The 20,581-nt window shown below is 36.9% G+C and overlaps 4 protein-coding genes across 4 annotated transcripts; 2 read left to right on the plus strand and 2 right to left on the minus strand.

Moving 5' to 3' along the window:
- The first annotated feature begins 2,792 nt into the window (after positions 1–2,792).
- Positions 2,793–4,827, plus strand: LOC144561924 (uncharacterized). The gene has a single exon (XM_078311030.1). It carries the CDS (start codon positions 3,337–3,339, stop codon positions 4,825–4,827), a length of 1,491 nt encoding a protein of 496 aa, XP_078167156.1. The 5' UTR covers positions 2,793–3,336.
- Positions 4,828–6,532: 1,705 nt separating this feature from the next.
- LOC144561755 (UPF0664 stress-induced protein C29B12.11c-like) lies at positions 6,533–8,667 on the plus strand. Its single transcript, XM_078310846.1, has 5 exons — positions 6,533–6,802; positions 6,933–7,044; positions 7,239–7,310; positions 7,668–7,888; positions 8,347–8,667. Exons 1-5 carry the CDS (start codon positions 6,693–6,695, stop codon positions 8,453–8,455), a joined length of 624 nt encoding a protein of 207 aa, XP_078166972.1. The 5' UTR covers positions 6,533–6,692; the 3' UTR covers positions 8,456–8,667.
- A 349-nt stretch (positions 8,668–9,016) lies between these two features.
- LOC144561754 (Nucleic acid-binding, OB-fold-like protein) lies at positions 9,017–11,274 on the minus strand. The gene is made up of 3 exons (XM_078310845.1): positions 10,777–11,274; positions 9,958–10,164; positions 9,017–9,323 (listed from the first exon to the last, which is right to left on the minus strand). Exons 1-3 carry the CDS (start codon positions 11,206–11,208, stop codon positions 9,180–9,182), a joined length of 783 nt encoding a protein of 260 aa, XP_078166971.1. The 5' UTR covers positions 11,209–11,274; the 3' UTR covers positions 9,017–9,179.
- A 2,152-nt stretch (positions 11,275–13,426) lies between these two features.
- LOC144562101 (uncharacterized) lies at positions 13,427–18,596 on the minus strand. The gene is made up of 12 exons (XM_078311262.1): positions 18,426–18,596; positions 18,184–18,312; positions 17,874–18,068; positions 17,720–17,767; positions 17,316–17,444; positions 17,014–17,138; positions 16,734–16,844; positions 16,407–16,515; positions 15,730–15,848; positions 15,435–15,588; positions 14,211–14,355; positions 13,427–13,701 (listed from the first exon to the last, which is right to left on the minus strand). The coding sequence occupies exons 1-12, from the start codon at positions 18,525–18,527 to the stop codon at positions 13,637–13,639; spliced, it is 1,431 nt and encodes a 476-aa protein (XP_078167388.1). The 5' UTR covers positions 18,528–18,596; the 3' UTR covers positions 13,427–13,636.
- Positions 18,597–20,581: the final 1,985 nt, after the last annotated feature.

Genomic DNA, 20,581 nt, shown 5'->3' on the forward strand with positions numbered 1-20,581 from the left:
CAGACTCCTAATGGATTCAAAGGTAATCCATAATTTTGAAAATCAATAGCTTTCCCCCTATAAAAAAAAGAGAAATTTGTATATATTCCCATCAAAACTTCTCTTTTTAGATATATCCCCATCACAACTCTAAATTTAGTTATATCCCCATTAAAACTTAATTGTTTTATTTATATTCCCATTTTTTCATTTGACCTCTTAAAATGTAAATTAAATATTAATAAAATATTTAAAAAACTATTTTACCCTTCATCAAAATTACAGCACTAATTCCTTTTCTTTTTCTCTGCCTTTCTTTCCCTCCCGCTAAAACTTCCTTTTGTTTTCTATTTTCCTTGAGCATTTTCCAAATCTCAAAGACTTCTTTGTAGGCTCTCCAATAGGGGAGGCAAGATTTGCACATAAATTTTCCAATGTCTGACAATCTGTGTAAAAGATGCAGCTCTCGATTCCCATCGCTCTTGCTTGTGTCACAGCCGCTTTCAATGCTTGAGCTTCTACCTGCAGTGGGCAGCAAGCCTGAGATGTCGATGATTCATATACCAGCAGTTCATTCTTCCTCTTTATGACATAGCATATCTCACCGTGCCACATGTCACTCCATGATCCATCCGAATATGCCACATGCTCTTCTTCAAGATCCAATTGGGGATCTGGATCCTGTCTTCTATTGAACAATTTGGTGTTTGCTAGCATAGTTTCTGATGAGATCTTGTTGAGGTAGAAATTAAAATCTCAAAAGATGGCTGCTTTGCTCCGTATGCCATGCCAATTCTGCACCTCCACAAAGACCATATCACATTGGCCATTAAGATTTAAATATCACATGCTTAAATCTAATTTATAAGATTTTAATATCATCTAAAGAATAGTATGTTATCTAGCTTAGCATTTAATCAAGTGGTAAAAAACATTCAACTTATCTATATTGGTACAATTTATAGATAACATATTGGTACAATTGAATCATGTTAAGAAGATAAACATGAGGTCACCAAATAATATTTATCCATTGTGGTTGGCTTATTAAAGCCATTTTTTGTTTCTTTTCCATTTTTTATTTCCATACTTTATAGTTCTTGATAGACATACTGATAAATCGAGGGTAAATTGGTTTTAATTAAGGAATAACTGAGGCACAGTTAAGCTATGCCAGTCATATCCATGTACTGTATCAATATGTCTATATCATAAAAACTAATTTCATATAAGTGAGATTTTCAATTAGCTTAATGACAATTCTTTTTTTTTAATCCAGCCTAGAATACTAATTGCAACGGTTAATACAACACCCATGATTGCAATTGATCAAAGAATGTAAGAATTGAACAAAGAACAAACAAAATCAATTTGATTAAATCTAAAAAAAATGATACAAATGGCACAAATGCCAAGTCTTAGGTGGAAATCATACAATCCCTTCATAATTCGCTAATTGACTCCACAATTACATTCCTTATTTACATATGATCCAAACACAACAAAAATCACTAAATTTGGTTTGATATATCTCTCTGACCGACCAGCTTCGCGTCTTCATCTTCTTCAATGCGATCTTTAACTGGGTCTTCTTTTTGCGAGCTTACTAGTTGCTACGATCTCTGACTGGTTGAAATCGATAGTAGTGCTATATCTCAAGTAACAATACTATATGAAAAGTCTCCACATGGGATTTAAGAATGGTGTAAAGGGAGAGGTTAGTTGGAAAAAAAGAAAACAAAAGGAAGTTTTAACGGGAAGATAAGGAATGACAGAGAAGGACAAAACAGTCTTTTAGATATTTTATTAATATTTATCTTAAATTTTAAGAGGTCAAATGAAGAAATGGGGATATAAATAAAATAATTAAGTTTTGATGGGGATATAACTAAATTTAGAGTTGTGATGGGGATATATCTAAAAAGAGAAGTTTTGATGGGGATATATACAAATTTCTCTAAAAAAAAGGTTGGTTTTGAATAAAACTTTTATAAGAATACTATATTGAGCTGTTTAGACATATCGATTATTTAACATTTTAACTAGCACTGTTCCGCTGATGCTAAATATATATATATTTTTTAGAATAACCCGTAGACACGTACACACACAAGACTCCACAATCCTGCTCCTCTGCAAGATTGGATCTCTGCTGTCGGTGGTTTGGCATGGATAAAACAGAAAAATTGTGAGACCAGATTAGGGCTGTGTCACGACCTGGGTCACGATCAAAGAAAGAGCGGGTCAATTTTGACCCTGTCAGACTACGTAAGGGAGAAGATGAAGGTGGGGGCAGCTGGGGCACGCACTCAGGCAGCCTTCGTATAAACCTCTGAAGAGCTAAGGGTGGGGTCAGCATTTAAATGACTGACCGAGACTGTAGAACGAGTTTGGCTGAATAGAGGGACCCACACTACCAGACTCTTCTCTTGATTCTTTTCCTTGAAATTGTTGTTGTTATCTCGCCTATAAATAGGCTTCCATTGTAACCAAAACAATCAAGCAGTTATATGAGAAATTGAGTATTTTTACCATTTCGTTTTTCCTCACTGTTCTTCAATTCTATATTTAATTTTCCTAAATTCCATCAATTGGGTTGTTTTCTTGTGAAATCCTTCTTCTCTGAACTTCATGAGGTCAAGCTCGCTGCAATTGGTATCAGAGCCAGGTTTCGAATAAACTCTGGGAAGGCACAAGAGCAAGAGTTCGAGAATGACAACAATGGCAAAAACGTGCAGTTCCACCAACATAGAAGAGATACCACTCGATCTAGAAACACTGAGCGAGCGATTCAACAAGTCAGAGATGTCAATTAACCAAAGAATGGAGTTCTGGCAATAGAATTTGGCAAGTACCAATCAACAAGTGGCGAGCTTGCATATGAAGTTTGACGAGATGAATCAGAAGATGGATCATAAGATGAATCAGAAGATGGACGAAATGTTTCGAAACTTCAATCAGCTAATGGGAGGGGCTGGGGGAAGTCACACTACTTTCAGAAATTCTGACAGAGATGGAGCATCTGTTCCACATCCTCAAATCCCAATCCTTAATCGGGATAATGAGCAAGAAGGTTCAAGAAGGCATCGAGATTAATGGCAGAACCCCAACTCAATACCAGACCCAAGATTCAATCTTGACAATCCAAGAACTGTTCCAGAGCAAAGAGCACAAGTGAACCTTGATGATTATAGAGAAGAGCCAAGAAGAAGGCAAGAACAGTGGCACTTCGACAACCAATTTCAGAATCCAAAATTCAACATTCCTCGTTTCGACTTTCCAACCTTTAATAGAGATGATCCATTAGATTGGGTAGAAGAGAGTAACTTTTATTTTGATGTTAATCAAACTTTCAAGATGTACAAAGTAAGAATGGCCACAATGTATTTCAAAGGTGATGCGAATGAGTGGTACAAGAGTTACAAAATTGCCAAGCCTGAGCCACCATGGCCGATTCTCATTGAAGAAGTAATGAAGTACTTCTCCAAGGTTAATTCAAACCCAGCGGCTGATTTTAGGAAGATCCAACAGCAAGGGGGCGTTGAGGAATACATCAAGCACTTCTCACGAGCCAAAGCAAGGTTTATGAGCCAATTAGAGATTGTTAATGAAGTTTTTTATAAAGAAAGCTTTATTAGTGGTTTGAGGGATGATATTCAAAACCAAATTAGATTGTTTCACCCTCCATCTCTTGAAGATGCCTTTCAAATTGCAAGGGAGATAGAGGTCTTTTTGGATACTATTTCAAGAAGAATTAATTCAAACCTCAATTACACTCAAAACCCCATTTATGCAAATAACCAAGAACTCAACAAGAATGGCAGGGATGCCACTAATTCAAACAACAAGCATTATACTCAAAATCAAAATGCATTGATGGAAGAAAGGAGATTAAAGGGGTTGTGTTACAAGTGTGGAGAGAAATTATATCCCGGCCATAAATGTACAAGGCACGCCATTCATACAATCCTAGCTGAGGGAGATGGAGAAGAGTATCAAATGGGTTGTGCAGCAATTGAATTCAACTCTGAACATGAAAAGGAGGCAACCATTGCTCTATGTGAACCTGAAGATTACCTTGATAGCACAACCATGAAGATTGACGGAAAAATTGGACAATTTTCCATTTTAGTACTCTTGGACACTGGGAGTTCTCACTCGTTCATCCATCTTGAAATTGTCAACCATTTGAAGCTACCCATCACAAAAACCAAACCTCTCAAAGTCAGACTAGCAGCTGGTAGAAGGATGACCACAGATTCGGTGTGCAACACTCAGAAATTCCAACTCCAAGGGCATGAATTGATAGTCAATCTCAGGTTGTTAGACATCCAAGGGTATGATATGGTGCTGGGAGTTAGTTGGATGAAGCAAGTAAGGCCAGTGACTTTTGATTTTGAAGAAGGAACATGCGAGCTAAAGCACGAGGGTAAACCAATCAAGTTAATCTCTGGAGGGCAGTTTGCTGATGCTAACATGTGTGAAGAAATATATGAAGAACTAATGAAGAACGATCCTAGAGCTCCAATTTTAGATGTATTTAGCATAGAAGAGGTCAGGTGGCAACCAGTCAAGGGCGAGAGGTCAAAGTGGGAATTAGAGGCAATCTCGAGCCAAATTAAGCACACCATTGGATCGGGCATCCTTGAAATAGGGAGAAACAATGATCAATTTAAGCTCGACAACGAGCTTTTGGTTAAGCAGGGGGGATTGTCACGACCCAGGTCGCGATTAGAGACAGAGCAGGTCAATTTTGACCCTGTCAGACTACGTAAGGGAGAAGATGAAGGTGGGGGCAGTTGGGGCACGCACTCGGGCAGCCTTCGTTTTAAACCTTTGAAGAGCTAAGGGTGGGGTCAGCATTTAAATGACTGATCGAGACTGTAGAGCGGGTTTGGCTGAATAGAGGGACCCACGCTACCAGACTCTTCTCTTGATTCTTTTCCTTGAAATTGCTATTGTTATCTCGCCTATAAATAGGTTTCCATTGTAACCAAAACAATCAAGCAGTTATATGCGAAATTGAATATTTTTACCATTTCGTTTTTCCTCACTGTTATTCAATTCTGTATTTAATTTTCCTAAATTCCATCAATTAGGTTGTTTTCTTGTGAAATCCTTCTTCTTTGAACTTCGTGAGGTCAAGCTCGCTGCAAGCTGCAAACGAACCGAACCAAATCGAACCTGCCCTAGTTCGAATTCGAAATAATTTTGAACCAAACCCAATTCGAAATTAAAATAGATTTCAAGCCTAAAAGGTCAGTTCGAATTTGGTTCAATATAATTCGAACTAGTTTGATTTGATTCGAAATTAGTTCGAAATTGACGTAGTAATCACCAAAATTTGATTTCAAAAGAAATAACCAAAGTTTGATATTTTAAATCGATTTCTATACAATAGAAATAAACAAAAAATTATTTAAGCAACAAAATAGAGACGAGACAAAGAGGCGTGTTTAGTCTCTTCGCGAGAGAAGGAGAGACAGAGCGGTTTAGTCGGCTAGATTTAGTCTCTTCGCTCACGAAGAGGAGACAGAGCGAGAGAGCGAGAGAGATAATGTCAAACAGCTGGCCGCTATTGACCTAGGGCTGACATTTGAATTGGTTCCTCTCCAATCTTATAGATCATGAGAGATTTTCGTCAGGATCTGAACTGTTAATTTCAAATCTGATGGTTAATACGAAGCTTGATCCTCTCACAGAATGATTAGGAGGCTTTATCTCAACCATTCAATATAAATTAGCATCTGTGACTTTATCTTCCTTTTTTTACATTGTGTCAGTGGTCTCACATATTGGATTAATTTAATGGCTTTATTTCAATTCAATTTCGAAGGTAAAGGCGCTTTTAGTCTCTTCGCGAGAGAGGGAGAGACTTGCGAATGGGAGACAGTTCATCAATTAATTTAATTGGACGGTAGATGTTTCTCGGAGATTCGAATCAAATAAATTCGCGAACCTATTCGAATCGAATCTGATCAAATTCGAATTCGAAATTGAATTAATTTCGAATCGAACTAGTTTGAATTAATTTCAAACTGAATCTATTTCGAATCGAATTTTTTTCGAACTTTTTCGAATCAAACTCGAATCGAATTATGAACTACGAATTTTTTGTGCACCCTTAGACCAGATAGTAAACATTAACATATATATTTTTGGAAAATACAGTTGTTATTTTATTTTTATTTTGAATAAAGTGGGAGTGACCCACCTGTTTCATTAGCTAAAACAAATATTAGTTCTTACAAAAGCAATGGATAAATCCATTGGATACAAAATATAACGAAAAATAGAACATGCCCATAAGAGATCTAAGAGATCGTCTTAGGTACCTAATCAGCAAGTAAGCAAGACAAAACACACAACAAAAATACAGTTATTTTTAAATGACTCTTAGAAAAGTGAGACCAATCCACCATCCTTGCTAAACCGATAACAGTTACATTTTATAAAGGAAGCGTAAGAATATCTAGTTAAGGTGTTGGGTTTGATGGGCTTAACCATTGAACAGATCCGGCCCAAGATAAAAATGATTTTTCCTCTCCATTGCAAAATCCCATTCGTTTTCTCACAGAATCAATTTCTCGTCGGGGACCAAATCCAGGCGGCAAGAGAGAGGCGAGAAAACAAAACACCGAGAAGACTACACGCTAGGCACCGACTGATCTAGTCCGGGATCCCGAACTTCTTGTGCAAGAAAGAGAAAAAAAATGGCGGAGAACCCGCAGCTGATGGGAAACGGGATCCCTGTCGCCTTCGTCGGAGAGCTCTTCGTCCTTACCAGAGATGGCGTCGAATTCGAAATCGACAAGATCCCGGGGTTCTCTTTTCTTCTTCTCTCTATTTTTTTTTCTTTTGGCTTTACTGAGTTTCTTCTCTCTAGATTGGATTTCGGAAATTACGGCGAGAGATTGTTATACGAATATTTATCCTTCTCCTTGAATTGGCAGGGTTCCAAGTGGACATGTGAAAGCACGGGGAACTATATACTTGTCTAATATAAGGATGGTTTTTGTTGCTAGTCAACCTGTTGGCAGTTTTGCAGCTTTTGATATGCCTCTGGTGAGTGAACCAAGTCTCTTTCTGGTATTTTCATTATATGCCAATTGGTGGTTTTCATTTTTCATATGAAAGTTTTTTTTAGAATTACAATAGTTGATAAGTAATACTAGGACTATTTCACTTCCCAGTTTTTTTACTTCAGTTTTGTTTCAGTTACCCTGATAATATTTCTTCTTAATAATGTGCTTATGCAGCTGTATGTGCATAAAGAAAAGTTCAACCAGCCAATCTTTTTCTGCAACAACATCTCTGGTTTTGTGGAGCCTGTAAGTGTTTTGCCATTGAATCTATCAAATTATAATAGAAATTAGATTTACATAGATTCCTCGAAAATGTTTGTTTATTAAACTATTGGCCAACATATCTTAGCACTTGCTTGTACCAAAATCAAGGGGTAAGTCACTAATTAGGTTTGATGGATCCATTTTTCAAATGAGGTATCTACACCGTTACTACCACTACTTGTGCTGACATCGCCAATCCATGAAGCAAATTATGCTGTTTTTTGTACCAGTAACTTTTTTTGGTTCTTGTTAGTCTATTTGAGATTGTTAAGTCGCTTGTTTAATATTCTTGTTTTGTTCACTTCGGCAGTTTAGCTAATCCATGTATTTTCCAACCAGGTTGTACCTGATAACCAGCATAGGGCACTCTATTCGACCCATTCCTTTAAAATATTGTTCAAGGATGGAGGTTGTGGTACCTTTATCCCTCTCTTTTTCAATTTGATCGCATCAGTGCGGCAGTACAACCAAGCACATGCTGCTGCTCAGCATGATGCAGCTCCACGTGTCGATCCGCTACAGGCTTCTCAGACTCCTGTTGATGACATGATGCGTCATGCGTGAGTGTTCATTTCCTTGCTTTCTGATATTTTAAACTAAGAAATATTTCACTTCTCACATGATTACTTTGTGTTTTTTTAAATTGATTCATGAAGTATTCTGATGTAGATATGTCAGGAATGGTTACTTTAAAGTAATTATTCCTGACAAAAATTCAAAAAATTATATTATATGTTTTCAAGCTTCAAATAATAAAAAAGTTCATATTTCTATCTAAAAAATAGCAATGATAATCTAAAATAGAAAAATCTTTTTGAAAAAAAGTATCAAATATTTTTATTAAATTTCTAATGAATTCTTGCCTTTGCTCTTTTTTTAAGAAAGAGTGAGATTAGAATAAAAAAACTGATTAACTTCATAAATTTTTCCATGTGTTAAATTATATGTGGAACAATGATATTTTGCAATGGTACAAGAAATTTTTACAACCAAGTTATACTTGTATGAATAATTGCAGATATGTGGATCCTAATGATCCAACAAGGATCTTCTTGCAACAGCCAGCATCAGAATCACAGCTTAGGAGGAGAGCTTACCATCCCCAGGGCCATGAGACAGCGTACTGATAGTATTTCTTGTATTAATGTAGATAGTATATTGGTTTGAAATAATAAAATTGAGAATTAAAAGAATTGTGTTATACTGTATGGGGTTCGCTTTCATTCTAGTGTAAATGGCTTGAATTGTGTGAATTATTTCTACTTTTAGTTCACTCTTTCCTTGCAAAGATAATGTTTAAAATTATTTGTCTTGTAATGGGATAAAAAATCAGCTGTCATGTTGCATTTTTACTCTCCTGTGTATAGTTCAGAGCATTATCACAGTGTTCTTTTTCCCTTTTGTTAATAGCAACAAACAAGAAGGTGAAATGTTTGATTTCATGTAATCAGCATTATTTTTTCCTTCATTGATGAAGCCGTACATTTTCTATAATTAAACGACTAGATTGACAGGATTCTTATTAGAATGTGCAATGGTTTAAACTGGCAAATCCTATCAGCAGAAATTTTGCACACTAAGAGTGGTATTTGCTATAGTAATACAAAATGAAATCATTTCTTGATCCGCGGCAAAGGTTTCTTCCTAAAAATAAAAGTTTCCTGTTTTTGGCTTCTCATAGTAACTTCTGAGAGAGAAAATTGCTGGACAGATGCAGAAATGTATCAAGATCAATATTATCTCATAATCACTACTATAGAAACCATTTTTTGGTAAAAAAAAAATCCAACAAAACAAATACATCTTTTGAAATTTTTTTGCTTTTATTAAATCAGCAAGCACAGAAGGTGCTCACGAAATTCTTGCATTTTTCAATGATTTGCATGTGATTTCCCCAGCTGAAGTTCGCATTGGTAGTGTATCAAGAACAGCTACACAAGCCTCGGTTGTTTTCAAATGAGGTTGCACAGACTCCCATATCTTTTTCTTCTGGACCTGAAATATGCAATATTCACTAGTTATTAGACAGATATACAAGATTGCATATCCATGCCATGCATTGAATGCTCCCATAGTAGCATGTTCACAAATTATTCATTTTCAGTACCTTTCACGAATATGAATAGACAAATTACGTGATTTTTACAAAATTATGAAAAATTACTGATTATTTGAGAATTTTATGAACTTTATGAATAATAAAGCAAATTATTCGCTGAATTTTGTTTCCTTTCTAAATCACCAATATTTTGTTACATTTATATGCATTATAAAACAACTATTACTGCATTATACCTGTATTACAAACTTTAGACCTAGCCGCATAATTTCTGTATTCTAAACTTGTTATAATGAATCAGCATCAACCGGACAATGTCAGTAGGAAATTTGTGTCCCACAACAGGGGGGCCTAATAGAGAACACGATTCACATGCCTGCCTAAATTACAGCACTACTTTTAAACAAGGATTGCTACTCATTAGCAAAGATACCGGAACTGGTAGCTAAAAATAGGAATGGGAGCCTTACCATAATGAGAAGCATGTATGTGCATTTGGTTGACAGGTGGTTAAAGATACCTGTCAAGACCTTTTAGAAGTTAGCACTGAGATTATTTGTAATGCCATACCTGATTAGGTGTAGCAGCATTTGGTTGTTTATCCTTTTCATTTTCTGATCCGAACCAAATCCTCTCTCCTGGTACGGAGCCTTCTGGAGGTACCAAGAGCTCAACATTTTCATGTGCCTCATCAGAGGCAGCCATGAGCATGCCATTGGACTTGATACCTCTCATGTTTCTTGGCTTCAGGTTAGCTAGTACAACCACCTTACTGTCCTGCATAATTTGGTGGGTTATATTATTTCCTATTCACTAATTACACATATAGTGATACAAGTAATGAGTAATTTTGTTAACAGATAAAACAAAGCTAATGGTGCCAATGCAGGATATAGAGCAATATATGTTAAATTCCAGTACCAGCAGTGATGATATTTTTGGATACTTATACCAACAAGATCAAGTCATGGACGAGTATTCACTGTACCGTAAAACCTGTCCAGCATTGGATCTTCTTGTGTACTTGTGCTCATTGAGACATAATTGATTGTTAATAAAAGTAAAACACAGCCTAGTTACATCCTAGAAGACCTACAAACCAGAATGACTAAAGGGCCCAAACACCAAAAAACAGAATGACATTGTAATGGTGAGATTCATACACCACTATCCACTAACTGAAATTCTGCAATTTTGGTGCTGAACTGAAATAATTCATCAGTATGTATCGTCTGTGTTGAATTCAAACACTGGTCAACTTAAATTTCTCTGCTTTTCTAATACATTTTTCTCGCTTCAGTGTTCAATTGTAATGTAACAAACCTCAATTGAATCAAAATAAGCGTTTCTGTGTGTGTGTGTGTGTGTGAGAGAGAGAGAGAGAGGAACCTGGAGGAGTTCCAAAGGGACATAGTTAACAAGCCCGCTGCAGATAGTCCTTGGTTCAGACTCTCCCAAATCGACCTCCTCCACAAACAAGGAATCGGCCTCGGGATGGAGCCAGGCCTTCACAACCTTCCCCACGCGTATATCGAGCGCCTCCGCCGCTTCCCTCACCGGATCCTTCCCATTATCCTCCTCCTCCTTTACCTCCGCTTCCTTCTCAACCGAAGAAGGAACCGTAACGGCGGTCGCCGATAGTTCGTCTCCGACAGAAGAGCAGAACGAGGCGCGGTGGAAGGGGCGCGGGAAGAAGGCGAGAGGGGAGGGGAGGTGGAGGGATAGTGCAGGTGCAGGGGAAGGGAAGATGAGCCGACCACGGAGGAAAGAGGCGGAGGTGGAGGAGAGGAGGAGGCGAGCGTGGACTGAGGCCAACGCCATTTGGAATGGATTTGGAGCTTGAGCTTCTGGTTAAGCCCAGCGCTAGCTGAATTCATATCGTCTGCTGCATAACTAATCCGGACCGTCCGATTCGTATTGACACTAATATTAAAGAAATCTGTACATTACAAGTGTGGTTCGGATTGATCCGAATTCTGATCGGACGGTAGATATTCCAAATTCCAAATTCTGAGGTAATGCGAGGGGGATGGGAGTAGGTTCGATGCCCATCGGACCTAGCTTGGTTCCGATGGGCATATCTACCGTTGAATTTCATCAAACTGAAATTAAAGAGCAGCGTGACTTAGTGACTGGTTTCAAACGAATTTGATTTTTTTATGAATCTTAAACCCGATAACATTAAAATCCGAATTTCATTTCTAGCTTCCTCTCTCTCGCGCTTTCTTTATTCCCACGGCGTGTCGCCTCCTCCTCGCGCACAGAACTCCGCCGATTGTCTCTCTCTCACGAGTGCGCGCAACTCGATCTGCCGGCTGTCTCTCTCTCTTACTCAATTTCCAACGCCCAATTTAACACAGTCATCCCTTCCAGCACTGGAAAAAACCTCAGTTGTAATTGCCAATGATGCAATTGCAAGTCTGTGCTAGATGATACAATATTATGATCTAAAACAGTTCTGCGGTGCCAAACTAATATGCAACATTGTGTGAGAAACAATACAATTAACTCATTAGATGCAAAAGTTGACAAAATTACAATCAATTCATTTAAATCGTACAGGAGGACTCCGGGTAATGTCAACAACAGTTGAGACTAACTGCTTGAAATTTTAAATGACACACCAAATCAATCACCCAATTCCAAACATTTTAGCTAATTAATGCAAATACAATTTCAAAATTAGTGGGCTCTACATCAACAGAAAACCGTGAACACTGAACACCGAGCATCCACATCATATCGGGTAGAATAATAATATTACATCCCATAATTTGATCGCCTCTTTGTTTCCCGATCTGTTTCGTGAAAAGCCCATATATTAGCGTGGGTAGAAATTTTTTCACATCCAGCTCATTATAACTAATAGAAATGCGTCACACCAATGCACAACAGATTCAATAGTATAAATTTTGTGTACATTTAATTATATATTGATTATGTAATAGAATATTGTGGAATATAGACGAAATTTTACTAGTCGTTAATCTTTCATTTAGACGCTCTTTATTTTCAGTTGATGGAATTAGATAGTTTAAAAGAGGTATGAAATATCCATTTCATAGAAATGATGATCGGAAAATGAAAAATAAATATTCCAATCAGATGAAATTAATGAGGTTGTAGTCTCCAATAAACGACAATTTTTATAAAATACTCATATTTTTTTATAGAATAAGACAAAATATTTTTCATTCAAAATTTTGTCCAAATGTCCTTGTATATTCATAACTCAATATTTCCTTCTTCTTTTCTTCTACCATTTTAATTATACTTTCAATAGTTAGCATTCTACAATTATTATAATTATTCAATGTAGTCGTAGGAAATTTTGAATAAAATCATTATTCAATTTTATAGGTTTACTTCAAATTAATATTTTTCAAATTTTAATTTCATACGCTCCAAACGTTATTTTTGTAAACTAATATATCCACCAATCAAAGTATGAAAACTAAAAAAGTTCATCTACGATTCAGCTTATGACGGTATAATATTTTTAGAATTGATCAATTAATTTGCATAATTCAAACTTTTTAATATTCAATATTACAAAATCAAAATTTGAAATTTTCATACTAAAAAAAATTGTATTGTTTAGTTATAAATCTGTCAAAATAATATTTATTTTAATGCTTATATTATCTTATGTAATTAATTATGTGCGAGATATAGCTATGTTCCTATGATCTGTTTTGTCCTCTTTCAGAGTCGTCTTAATAAAATTTCAAGCAATCAGAATGCCCAATATATAAAGGCTTTGTTGTCTCATGCTTTGCAATGCTTATATTATCTCATGTAACTATGTTCCTAAGATCTGTTTTGTTTTTAAATTTTACTTGGAGTGTTCCAATCAAATATATTCTTTTGAAGGAAAATATTTCAGTTCATCGAATTCGGCATAATTTATTCTACTTTTACTTTTTAACAATAGCCCTTCAGAAAAAAGAGCTAATAAGATAAAATAAAGATGGTGTAGCTCCCCAGTGGTTTGCCATCTTATTTGAATATATTCAAATAGTTATTCAGACTATGTGGATTGTGTTCAAAGAATATTCTATAGATATGACTAATAACATCAATCAGTTTGTCATTGACAAAAGAGAAACCAACTAGAACTAATAATCAAATACCAACTTCTTATTTCTATCGAGACTCACACCTTAATAAATACGGAAATCATGCAAATATAAATGAAACACATTTTGCCCTATATTTTAAAAATTCCAAACTATTCCATGATAGAGCCCTAACCATTTCCCCTTCTAAATATTCTGCTGAAAACACCAGGCCTTTGCGATTTTAAATCACTTCCTGAAAAGGAAGTAGAATATTCATAATTAATGTAACTATTCAGCTTACCTGCACAGAAGTACAAGGTTGGACCTAGAGCAAAAAGGTCACAAACTATGGCGAACTTCTTTCTAACAAACTGAACAGGTTTGTCTTAGCATCATATATTAAGGTGAGTGTAGAGATGGGAAAAGTTGAGTTCAAGTACTGTCAACCCAACCAGAAGTTTTTTCAAAAATCAATGATGGAAACCGAATCATACTTAGCCTGACAAATCCACAAATAGTTCTGACTAGACCTAATATTCTACAACCTAAACCATTACCCAAATGATCAATATCATTTTAACCTGGAACAGCTTGAATCTGAATGGCCTGAGATCCGAAAATGATCTCAGCCTCAAACAAGCAAGTTCGCTATTGATACGAAGCGAAATGACCTAAATCAAAACATATTCTAAAGCTCTTAACTTTATGCAGACAGGATCCCTCAACGGGTCACTATGAATAATTTTTCGCAATAAAGTGTACCTTTTAGTCTCCCAGCCTTATATAATGCTTCTTCAGCGATGGGTCTCCATTGCTCTGAGCATGAGTAGTTGATGCCAAGGCCGACACTGAGCCCCCGCAATAGCTGAATTGTTCTCATCACAGAAAATAGCTCCTCTGGGAAACTCTAAATAACATGAAATGCAGAAGTATATTTAAGTAGAGGTAATAACTGTCAGTATTGTTACTAGTACAATAACAGTTGCAAATTGGCTTAGCCTTCTCTTGTGTACAAGTGTCTCGCCAAAATCAAGCTCATTTGGAGCTTTCATTAGCTTTTATATGGTTTTAACCTTTTTTTTCTGTGTTTTATCACAAGATGTCATGACAGTACCATCATGATAGCAAGGGAGACTATCAGCATGTCCAATTGCCAGGCTAATAATAAGCCCTTAATCTGTTAAGGCAGCACATTATCATTTTTTAACAATCATTGTACTTAAAAGTTTCAAATATTCACTGGTAAATGCAATTTTTATAATAAGTTGTATCTCCTAGGTACTAGTCAGAGAGAGTGCTAGAGTGTCCCACTGTCAGTTGATAACCCTTTTGATGTTAAAGCAGCACATTGTCAGGTTTTAACAATTACTGTACTTATTAGTACTAAAAATTTATTGATAATATTATTTCCCTAATATGAATTTGTATCTTCTAGGATGACTTTCATGAGATATTAGATTTTGGACTTGAGAGCCGATCTGAAACAAGCTTCTGCTAAGATAGTAAGAGGAGATAATAATAGTAAACAATTGGTAGCAGAAAGTCATCTTCTTTAATTGCCAAAACAGAAGCATCACGAAGAGGTTGTGATAATTTTAAAAGTATTTTAAGCTTATTCACACTTCTATTATCCCTGCACAGTGTTCTCTGTTTTATTGGCCAGTTTAGTTGTATAATTGTAACTCATGTCATTAAATTGCATAATTTCCCAAGATAGTCGGCATCTTCCCAGCCCATTTTCTCTCTCACAAAGAACAGACCAAGAGTATCATTACACGCAGTTCAGAACAAATATGTTTAAGTCCATTTAACAAGTCTATATAGTGTTGCTCAATGAGCAAACTTGGAAGTGTGTAAATAGTAACAGCACAATCTGGAAGCAAGGACATGCAATAAAAGAGGTGAACACCGTTCTCTTATTTGTTTATTCGTTATTTTATTTTATTTGTGTGTGTGTGTGGGGGGGGGGGGGGGGGGGGGGCATACCTTAACGGACACTTTATTTAACGAAGATTCTTCGGAGAACGGTGATAAAATAGCCACACCAGGAGGCATTCTTGTATCAAACATCTTCGTGGATAGCTTGAACAATTCTTCTTCTCCATCACTACAATTGATTATGGTGTCTATGCCTAGCTCCCTACAAAATTTAACCCCCTCATGTATTATAGGTCTCCAATCCAGCTGGTGCTTGCTTAATAATTAATTTGATATGTCAACAGTTCATCATTTAATTGTTAGCATGTTGCACGATGGTATCACAAGGGTAAAAGTATTATACTTGTAGCTCTCAACAGCTCTGGTGAAGCTATTGTCAGCAATTGCAAGAACAAGGTTTGCATATCCAAGGCGCAAGCTATCTGGGAGATCCTTCACTTGTCCATAATCTAGCAAAGCAACCTAATCGATTTTATTGAAATAAAAAAAAATGGCATCAGCACGCACGCAATAACCAACGGAATCTAATAGAAACAAAAGTAACACTCATATAAAAACCAGCCAAACTTTTTGTGCTTTTTCACTCAACACCAAACTTGTAGTTTCTCAATGAAGAACCAAAACTGAAGAAGTTTCAGAGCAAAACATTTGAACATAGATCAAAGAGGTAATCAACAAATAACCACCACCAAACTTCTACGGTTTTGTTTTCGACTACCTAGACTATCAGTATTTGAACACACCTGTGTTTTTCTTAAAATTTCTAATAACTCTCCATATTGCTCAAAAAGAATAATACAACAATGGAACCCAGTAGTGCCAGGAAACTTCTCCATACAGTTTTTTTTTATGAGGACATAACTGGCATTTATTTTGTTCATCTTTTACCAAAGACCATGATCTCATATTCAATGGCAGAAGTTCTAAAATTCAAGTAGTTTGCTTCAAAAAATAAAAAAATTAAGGTGCTGCAGTTGTTTGTGCTAAAAAATTGTTCAAGAACAAGTGTAACAAAATTGCCTCAGAGCCCTTGCAAACAAGGATATTTCCAGGATGTGGATCAGCATGGAAGAAACCATCCTTCAAGATCATTTGACCATAAGCAAGTGTCAGATTTTGTAAAATCTTCCTGCACAGAAAATTCAGATAAGAGTTCCAAACTTCCAAAGCTACCAAAAGTGAGATTAAAACATCACTTGAGGCAAGAATTTTGAAATTAGAGTACTTTTTAACAATAGACTGAGGAGGAAAGAATTGTCAATGATGGCGTATATGGCAGCTCAAGATGAAAGAATTAATAATGTACGGAAAGGAAATGGAAAGCATACTCTTGATAAGAAGGCTTACTGCTTTGCCATTGATGCAATCTTACCACCAGGATCTATGCCCCTCTTTGCTATTTCATTACCCAAATTCATTATTGGAGTCCCTTCTACAAATTCCATCACCAACACATCCCTGACAACATAAATAGTACACATAACTACAAATTGCTTTTTACAAAGTTGTTGCCTGGTAAAGTATACTAGAAAGAAATCAAACCCTCAAGGAACAGATTATTGTGGTCTCTGGTCAAGACTAGCATGATTATCCTTCTTCAACATATAAACATTGGGTAAATACGTACCTTGTTACCATGCCTTTAATCACACGTGGGATGGAAACTGGAGGTTTCTTGTTATTGGATATCAGAGAATTCCTTATCCTTTCCATAGAATTAGCTTCGCGAAGAAAGTCAAATTCATATCCAATCTTTTAAGACACAAATGCAAAGGAAAAATAAAGAATTGATTACTAACAAGAATAAATTTTACTTAGGAAATAATGAGAAAAAAATGCCTTAAATAGAACTGACTACTTGAAAAGAGCTTCTGCATTAAAGAAATTACTTTGAATTTTAAATGATTGTCCTAAGAGCTAGGATCTTACCTGTTTCTCCATCTCTTTTGTTAGTGAAAATAAGTCAAATTTGATGTCTGTCTTCTGCAAAAAGAGGACAAAAGCTTGTAGGTTGTGAATATCTACTTGCATTAGATGCTCTACTCCAGGATGTTGCACCTAAAAGGTTACCAAATATGATAATCACAAAAACAGGAACTATAATATAACTTAAATAGATATTTAAAATTTTAAAATCAGGGATTACCATACCGGGCCAAACTTACTGGTGCCAAGTCAGAGAAACAAGTTGAGGTTAGACAGTACATGAAACAGTGTGAATTCATACCGGCTGGTTAATGGTGCATACAGTTCTGTACTGGAATGACCATTTGATCTGTAAGCTAATGATACCTGGCATTCTAATTTTCTTTTTCAAGTTGCAATTAGCATACCTTTACAGCCACATTAGTCTGTGATGATCTCAGTCTTGCACGGTGTACCTGATTGACAAAAAGAATAAATAAATTAAATTAATCCCCAACAGGCTTCTCAAGCATGCCTTCAGTTAGTGCAAACAATTCCAATTATCTTGACAAGAAAACCAACCTGGGCAATGGAAGCAGATCCAACGGGCTCTTCATCAAACTGTTCAAACACCTCGTCAAATTCTCTGCCCAATTCTTTCTCAATAATTTGCTTCACAACTCCAAATCGAGTTGATGGAGCGTTGTCACACAGGGTAACAAGTCTTTTCACCCAAGCTGCCGGTGCCAGATCAGGCTTTCCAAGAATCTGTGCAGCCTAATTTGTACAAAATCAATAAGTTGAGCATTATGATTTCCTTAATGTCATTATTTTACCAATAAACAATTATAAAAGCCCAGTAAACTAATGAAGAGAAAAAAAAAAATGATACCTTGAGAAATAGACCGCCGAGATCGAAGCAGAGAGAATACATCTTGTCAGCAGCCCACTCATGCTGCCTCTCCCACATTGCTTCTCTCTTCTCCACATCCTTCACAAACCCCTCTCGAAGCTGGCACACCTAAATTCCATTTTCCCAATAGAGTAAGAATTACTATTTTAACAGCCATTACCTCTATGTATACAAGGTGCTTGATGAAATACGACACTGAAGAAAGAGCATGGTATCGGTACCTTATAGCCGGTGTAAATGTCTGCGGCACGGGCCCAGAACTGGACGGAGCGGTTCCATGGCCGGAGCTGATAGACCAGCTTTTCTCGGAAGTCCTCGAGCATGACGAATGGCGGTTAGCGCGCGCGAGGAGCGTGGGAGGGGCAGGAAAGATTCGTTTTATGTGATATCTCCTCTCCAGCTCTCCTGAGTCTATATTCACTGAGGTAACAGAATATTTCTGTTTAGATCCAGAGCGTCCAATCATAATCCGGCCCGAAGTGGTCGCGCGGATTTGATCGCACGGTCCCGATCTAAAGAGAAATGTTCTTGTTTTAGATGATTGGAATTCCTAAGGGTGATCGGACGGTCCGGATCTAAACAAACGGATACAGAAAGATGGGCGTCATGGGCCTGAGACAGCCCATTTGGGGTAAGCACTCTGTGGTAGAGACTAGAGAGCTGAGCTAAGTGAAAACGGACAAGGTCGTTTTCCCTGTTTGGGATTTCGGATTCGCTGTAACAAGGCTGCGGCAGGATCTACAAATACGATTGCAACTTTGCAAGACAGCAAGAGGTTTGAGACTTGCCATCAGGATTGGAAGTCTGTACTGTACATAGAGAATCTACACTGGTTAGTGGTTGCTACAGTGGTTCAACAGAAAGAGGTACCACTTACCAGTACCGGGTCGTGCAAAGAGCCAAAGAGATTGAATTTCAAAATTGACCATTATAAATAAAAATTAGTCCAATTTTAAATCAGGTAAGTATGACTTTGAATTCTACGTGAATTTTAAAAATTCACATGCACATATATAGAGGAAGAGGCACAATGTAAATGGGATCAATTGGCTCTTATTTATTTTAAAAATTATATATATTGGTAAATTTCTATATAGTTTAACATAAATGAATTTGATCATATCTCAACTTACTCATTAACAACTCGAGTTACATATAATTCACCACACTCATCCTAGGTCCGCTCTACTCTAAATTATTATTTTTAAACTCACGAACTCAACTCATATCGCCCAAAGTTTCGACCCAAACCGTATCATTGCAATCAATTTTTTAATGTAATTTTGTAATAGAGTAGCAACTTAAAGCATAATCCACGGTACTATGTACCAGTAATGACTATAACTAGAAAAATTGACATGGAACGAGTTATAAGCTAACTCAAGTTGATAATATATGAAATTTAAATAAATTTTTAACTTGTTATTATTTTTACAACTCAAATTAACTCACTCATAATTTAATAAACTTAACACGAGTTGAATGACTCATTTATAGCCACACAACTTTTACATATGGCTACTACATTGAGTTGCCTTGTCAGCCAATAACGCAGTGCATAGAATCTGCTGCCGTGAGTCGGGGCCTTTAGCACTATCATGCACAGCCTAATGTATTAATAGGATTGGACATGGGCCCAATAAAGTTTTGGGCTAACATAGTGGGGATGGGCTTTTCGGCCTGGTGAGTAGCAGAACCTGCTTCTATAATATATATAGGGATGGACGTTTCTGTTTTCGGTTGCTCTAAATCTGAGAAGGGTCCAGAAATAATTCATTTTGAAGAGATTTGAATTCATGACCTATGAGTAGAGTATTAACAATATCCTTAACGGGTATACCCTACCCTACCCGCCCGTGCCCGCCGCCCGGGGTACTCGTGCCCGAGCCTGGGTATGGGTCGGGTACTCGGGTATGCGGGTAAGGGCAAAAACCGGACCGGACCCGGTTTTTTTGATCAATACCCAACCATACCCTACCCGACTATACCCGTACCCGACTAAACCCGTACCCGACTACCCGAGTATCCGTATCCGTACCCGTAAACCCGACCACTGTTCATGCCATTTCAAAATTCAAAATTTGTATTTTTTTCCCCCAAAAAAAATCAGAAAAAAAACCAGAAAAAAACCAACAAAAAAAAAAAAAATACCCGTACCCGCCTTACCCGTCAAGGGTACACGGGTAAGGGTATAGGACGGGTAGGGTATGGTTTTTGAAAATTATACCCGCCATACCCGTACCCGTATACCCTTGTACCCAAGTATACCCGTACCCGTCCCGGGTATACCCGGGGTACCCGTACCCGCCAGAGTATAAATACACTACCTATGAGGATATAGCAAAGAGTACAAATTATTAGACTAGAATACTATATA

Source organism: Carex rostrata, chromosome 11 (assembly GCF_964058835.1).
Source record: "Carex rostrata chromosome 11, lpCarRost1.2, whole genome shotgun sequence".
NCBI lineage: Eukaryota > Viridiplantae > Streptophyta > Magnoliopsida > Poales > Cyperaceae > Carex > Carex rostrata.

Excerpts from the sequence above, each read along its gene's own strand:
- LOC144561754 (XM_078310845.1), bottom strand. The coding sequence starts at position 11,208 with ATGGCGTTGGCCTCAGTCCACGCTCGCCTCCTCCTCTCCTCCACCTCC. Across the intron at positions 10,165-10,776 it reads TCCCTTTGGAACTCCTCCAG|GACAGTAAGGTGGTTGTACT; the intron begins GTTCCTCTCTCT and ends CAAATTATGCAG. Across the intron at positions 9,324-9,957 it reads ATGCTGCTACACCTAATCAG|GTCCAGAAGAAAAAGATATG; the intron begins GTATGGCATTAC and ends TGCATATTTCAG.
- LOC144561924 (XM_078311030.1), top strand. The coding sequence starts at position 3,337 with ATGTACAAAGTAAGAATGGCCACAATGTATTTCAAAGGTGATGCGAAT.
- LOC144562101 (XM_078311262.1), bottom strand. The coding sequence starts at position 18,527 with ATGCTCGAGGACTTCCGAGAAAAGCTGGTCTATCAGCTCCGGCCATGG. Across the intron at positions 18,313-18,425 it reads ACATTTACACCGGCTATAAG|GTGTGCCAGCTTCGAGAGGG; the intron begins GTACCGATACCA and ends AATGGAATTTAG. Across the intron at positions 15,589-15,729 it reads AGAGCTGTTGAGAGCTACAA|GGAGCTAGGCATAGACACCA; the intron begins GTATAATACTTT and ends TAAATTTTGTAG.
- LOC144561755 (XM_078310846.1), top strand. The coding sequence starts at position 6,693 with ATGGCGGAGAACCCGCAGCTGATGGGAAACGGGATCCCTGTCGCCTTC. Across the intron at positions 7,045-7,238 it reads CAGCTTTTGATATGCCTCTG|CTGTATGTGCATAAAGAAAA; the intron begins GTGAGTGAACCA and ends GTGCTTATGCAG. Across the intron at positions 7,889-8,346 it reads GATGACATGATGCGTCATGC|ATATGTGGATCCTAATGATC; the intron begins GTGAGTGTTCAT and ends GAATAATTGCAG.